At 40.3% G+C, this 6,000-nt stretch overlaps 1 protein-coding gene across 1 annotated transcript in view; it reads left to right on the forward strand.

The window, feature by feature from the left end:
• Window positions 1–3,278, forward strand: part of RXFP1 (relaxin/insulin-like family peptide receptor 1) — a 32,734-nt gene extending 29,456 nt beyond the window's left edge. Inside the window, exons 16-17 of the mRNA XM_009893716.1 lie at window positions 9–227; window positions 2,806–3,278. Of these exons, the coding sequence (XP_009892018.1) occupies window positions 9–227; window positions 2,806–3,107 (521 nt within the window). The 3' untranslated portion in view covers window positions 3,108–3,278. The remainder of the gene's footprint in view (window positions 1–8; window positions 228–2,805) is intronic.
• The last annotated feature ends 2,722 nt before the right edge of the window (window positions 3,279–6,000 follow it).

Consider the following 6,000-nt stretch of genomic DNA (forward strand, 5'->3'; position numbering starts at 1 on the left):
TTAAACAGGTGTAAACTTGGCAGCCTTTATCATCATTGTGTTTTCCTATGGGAGTATGTTCTACAGTGTTCACCAAACAGCTATCACGGCTACTGAAATTCGGAATCATATTAAAAAAGAGATGATCCTTGCTAAACGATTTTTCTTCATTGTGTTTACTGATGCACTATGTTGGATACCCATTTTTATTTTGAAACTCCTTTCTCTACTTGAAGTAGAAATACCAGGTATGTCCTTTCTTTTGTGAGGCAGTTTCAACTGTGTCTGTATGAAGAGTGTTGTTTCTTCTTTAGAAGAAAGAGTTGAGTACATTGAACTATATTACTATAATGAATTTTATGTTATATGTCTGTATATATGTACACACAATATAATGAACTATATAGTTTACTGCTGCATTGAACTCTATTACTATAATCATCAAAGAGGCTGATTCACCTTTGAGTCAGCCAAAAAAACCCCAACAAAATTAAAATTGTTGAAGTCTGCCTCCATAGAATATCTATAAAATGTACAAAATGTATTTGAAAACCAAGGCTGAACAGCATTGGCTTTTCTCATCTTGGCTTTTGCTGGTTCTGTTGCCTAAATGTGGCTCAGGACAATACAATGTTTCCTGTCTTGATTTAATGTCTTTAATTTAATTCTTACCCTGAAATAACTTTTTTTAAAACTGATACTTGTAGTTCAATACCTTAAGTTGGATAAAGTTGTGCTTATCTTCTTTATGCTCTGAATATATCAGCATGTGAAAACACCCTAACCTAAAAGATTAAAAATTGCACCTTATTTTTTATTCAGCAAATTAATGCTCTGCATTAGATAAAACATCTTAAACAGTAATTACTCATTTCATAAAATTAAAGACGTTATAGAATCATAGAATAGTTTGGGTTGAAAGGGACCTTTAAAGGTCACGTAGTCCAACAATGCAACGAGCAGGGACATCTTCAACTAGATTAGGTTGCTCAGAGCCCCATCCAACCTGACCTGGAATGTTTCCAGGGATGGGCATCTACCACCTCTCTGGGCAACTTGTGCCAATGTCTCACCATCCTCATAATAAAAAATTTCTTCCTTATATATAGTCTGAACCCTCTTTTAAAGCCATTACCCCTTGTCCTATCACAACAGGCCCTGATAAAAAGTCTGTCCCCATCTTTCCTGTAGGCCCCCTTTAAGTACTGAAAGTCCACAATAAGGTCTCCCTGTAGCCTTCTCTTCTCCAGGCTGAACAACCCCAACTCTCTCAGCCTGTCCTCATAGCAGAGGTATTCCATCCCTCTTGATCATTTTTGTGGCCTCCTCTGGACCACCTCCAAAAGCTCCATGTCTTTCTTGTGCTGAGAGTCCCAGAGCTGGCAGTAATACTCCAGGTGACGTCTCGTTAGAGTGGAGGAGAGGGGAAGAATCACTTTCCTTGACCCGCTGGCCACGCTGCTTTTGATGTAGCCCAGGATGTGGTTGGATTTCTGGGCTGTGAGGGCACATTGCTGTGTCATGTTGAGCTTTTCATCCACCAGTACCCCCAAGTCCCTCTCAGCAGGGCTGTTCTCAATGCCTTCATCCCCCAATCTGTACTGAGACCAGGGGTTGCCCCAACCTAGGTGCAGGATTCTGCACTTGGCCTTGTTGAACTTCATGAGGTTCACACGGGGCCACTTGTCGAGCTTGTCCAGGTCCCTCTGGATGGCATCCCATCCCTCAGGTGTGTCAATCACAACACTCAGCTTGATGATGTCGGCAAACTTGCTGAGGGTGCACTTGGTCCCACTATCTCATCTTTATCCCACTGTCTGTGTCCTCACAGATAGTTGCCTAAGTTTACAGAAGTGTTAAACCCCATTTGATAGCATTTATTTTTCTTTGGGCATACACCATAACAGCTCTTGAACTAAGCATCTGCTTGTTTCCAAAACTGTAGACAATGTTATGGGCATCAACAGGAATGCATTGATATTGCAACAAAGTCATAAAGGCAGAGAAGGGAGGGGAAAGGAGAGTGAATTAAGCTTTTTGTGCAGCTTGGAACAGTTCTGTAATTGTTTTATAAATCAAACTGGAGCACGCAGTAACGTCTTTAATCCTGTCCCTTCTCCGCCTGCCCCTCAGGTAACAAGCTGACTTGTCTCCCAAAGAGTAAGGATGAGAAGGGAGTGGTGGGAAAAGGCACACAGACTCTGATAAAGGCAGGAGAGCAGGATGCCTTCAGAAAGGAAGATGGTGTGAACACAGAAACTCTTCCAAAAGGGCAAGAAGGAAATAAGGAGGATGTATACAGTGCCCTTTGCAGGGGAAGAATGGAGAAGTCCTGAGGCAGAAGAGAAAACCAGCTTCTGAGGGGGTTCAGGGACTGGAGGATATTGCTTTGCAGGAGGACAGGATATCAGGGACGTCACGAGGATTGGATGTTACTAGCCCCGGGAAGAGGATGGGGAACAGAGATCACAAGAAGAAACAGGGAGCAAAGCAGAGGCAAAAAGAAAACGGGGCTCAGCCAGAATAAGAAGCGTGCCAGGGCAAATAGGGAGCAAAGTCAGAGGGATAAATGAAACTGCTGGGAGAGTAAAAAATGTCCAGTTTTGCAGGGAGTCCTGGAAGCAGAGGCAGATAAGAGGGCAGTGCAAGCATAACAGTGAGAGGAAAAAGAAAAGTACCTGCTGTGACATGAACTCAGGCTGGGAGCGTGTGACCACCGCTCTCGCCAGGAAGCTGTGCTGCATAGGCATCAAGTGCTTGTAATTATTAACGGGTAAAAATGCTGGAATGGATGTTATAGCTTCCTTTCTTTTTTCCCTCCCTAAGGTACCATAACTTCTTGGGTGGTGATTTTTATACTGCCAATAAATAGCGCTTTGAATCCTCTTCTCTACACTTTGACTACACGACCTTTCAAAGAAATGATTCACCAGGTTTGGTATAATTACAGACAAAGAAGATCCAAAAGAGGTAAAGGCAGTCAGAAAACGTATGGTCCATCATTCATTTGGGTAGAGATGTGGCCAATGCATGAAATCACACCAAAGCTAACGAAGCCTGTGCTTTGTACAGACTCCTCTGACGCTTCGGTGACCACACAGTCGACGAGACTAAATTCATACACGTAAATAAATACATTTTGAATCTTCGCGATGACATCTGCACTGTTAGCTTCACATCTGTGGGCTTACTGCTTTACAGCAATGAGGAAAAATGAGGGAGGTATGTATGACACTTGGGCTCACGGGCACCCAAGCAGGAAGAAGAGGGAGCAGCGTGCCTGTTTGCAGGTAGAACTGACACAACAATAATTTTACCGTCTCACAACAGCACCTGACGTTTTGACAACTCATCCTAGATCCAAATGAGAAGTCAATTGTTTGGGTTTTTTTTCCCCTAGAAGCCAGGTGTGTGGAAAAAAAAAAAAAAAAATCAATTGTCATTAAAACATCTTGCCCCGAAAGCGGAATGTTTCAAAATCATCTATCTTTGGGGAAAAAACAGGTTATTTTCATTAAACTCTCTTTTTTAAAATTCCCCATTTCAACAGCTGAATTTTTTTTAAGAGTTGATTGGTTTCCTCATTAAGATTATTTTTTTTTTTTCCTCCTCAAAATTTCTGACTAGCTCTATTTAGGCTGCACCAGCTCTTAAAACCTTTAGGGAGCAACAGCCCTAAGAAAAATATATAAATTTCATAATTAGACCAGTTTATTATATTTCTCAAAGCCAAACAAGTGAAAATTTTATTCTTTTTTTAAAATCTACCAACTATTTCACTCATGTAAAGACAATCCTGAAATTATGATGATCGTCCTAATTCTGGCAGAACCAGAACTGTGGGGAAGAAAAAATAAAAAATAAAAAGTTTTTTCTTCAACTGAGTGTCCCCCAGCTGTAGTTGGTGGAAGTTTTCTCCTTCAGATGAGCATCCTTCCCTGGAATGACTGGACTGAGTATCCCAACCACTTGATGCTGCTCTTTTCCTCAGTGTTTCTTAATGGGCTACAATAAGTAGCTCCCCACAGCTCACAGATTTCAGCAAATTTCAGTCCTAAGATGTGTATCTCTGTACGTGGAATAATGGGAGATGACCAAATAGAAGGCTTAACAGGTGTCATTTTAATCACCTTGTGTATCGGACTGGATGCATTACAGTTAAAATAACTTAAGGAGCACAGCCATTCAGCACTTTTTAGGGCATTATTTTCCTTCCCAGTGTTACAAGGGTTAAAAAAAAAAAAAAAAATCTCTCATCTGAAACAATCCTCTAGAGGCATTTTCTTCACATACTTACTGAAAAGAATCTTTTCCATTATGAATTGCTACAGCTTCCCCAGTTCTTTCAGTACTGTGCTCACAGACTGATAGCCTAGGAGCCCACAAGGTAAAAGAAATGCTTCTTTTGCATTGGTGATTTGAAGCTTTTTAAAATGAAGTTATAAGATACTTCCAATGTTTGCACTTAACTTCTTAACAGTGTAAGAAGTAGAATTTCAAAAGTGTGACTCACACTTCAACTGTTTACAGAACTTTGGATTACCTTGAAATCAAAGATTGTTAAACATCTTGTTTCCCCTACTGTATGTTTGATTGAAATAAAAGATTATCTGCTGAACAAAACTTCTTTTCCAAGTTGCTTAGCAACATTTTGGGGTGTGGGGTTAAAAACAGGTAAGTGAAATTCTGCCACACAGATTGCCTTTAACTGGGGCAATTAGAAGTCAATTTCATAGAATTTGTGTACTGGAGGGGCCAACACTTCTCAATGACTGTAACTGCTTTTGAGGAGATGCAAGAATGCCTGTCCTTACCAACCTGCTTTTCACTTAAGTTGATTATGGATACATTGAATGTCATCTTTGTTTCTGTAACACAAGAATATTCATTATGTCAGCATTTTTGTAAAGTCTTTATTTTTTTGATAAGAAAACTACAGTTTGTCTTTTAAAAAAGTCCTTCTACAAGTAAAAAGAAGTCTGACTGATAAATCACGGTACAGCCATGTTCTCCTGCAGCCTCCCACTGCATTTCAGCATTACTTTTTTCACATTGTTCTGGTGAACATACAGGAGTTTCAGTGCACCTATTTATTACAGATTAGCAAACTTGCAGAACAACAGGTTCTGTTAACAGTAAGTTCTAGACTAACTAACTAGTAATTCCTTAAGGCAAAGATAGAAAATAGGAGCAAATACTGAAAAAGCTCTAACATGCCTCCCAAAAGATGGGAGAATACACATCACAGATTCTTTTCTAACTGATGGAGGCCTTTACTTACATAGTTCAAAATAATCCCTTCTATCAGTAAACAATGCTGTTAAATTTCTACCATGCAGAGATATATGGTCCATCATAAGGCACTTTATTACAGTAAAAGATAGTGTAAAATTGTTTGCAGCAGTGAAACATCTTGCAGAAAATTTGCAGCTTCATAGAAATATATTGCAATATTGCTAAAAATAATAAGGTTTGGGATACAGGGTTTAGCTAAAGCTCGTAAATAAGCCACGGCTTGCCATATTATCCCATCCTCAACATGAAGAAAAAGTGTGCGTAGAGAAAACCTGAAGTTGGTTCAGCAAGTTTCCCTGGAGCTGGCAGGGTTTCTGCTGGAGACAGCTCTTAAAAAGGAGTGCTGGCAATACCTCCTCGCGGGATGCCACTTCCCCACTGGTAATGAGGTCTGGGCGTACCATACATGCTAACTTTGCATCCACCGCATTAGCGAAAAAAAAAAAAAAACCAAAAAAACAAAAAAAAGGAGCGTATTTCATGTATAAGGCTGCTCGAGCTGCAATGGAAGAGTCTAAAAGTCACAACTGATTCTGTAAACGAAGTTATTTTTCCTCAGTGACTTACATACGACATCCATACGAGTCACCAAGTGTTTCTGACAGAACCACGGGCTCACGGGGAGCTGCCGCGGGAAAACAAAAATCCACGTGAACTCTCCCCCCCCCAAAAAAAAAAAAAAGCCCTGTTTCTAAAAATAAAACAAACCCAAAACCCCGCGTCCCA

Source organism: Charadrius vociferus, unplaced genomic scaffold (assembly GCF_000708025.1).
Source record: "Charadrius vociferus isolate BGI_N301 unplaced genomic scaffold, ASM70802v2 scaffold59, whole genome shotgun sequence".
Lineage (NCBI taxonomy): Eukaryota > Metazoa > Chordata > Aves > Charadriiformes > Charadriidae > Charadrius > Charadrius vociferus.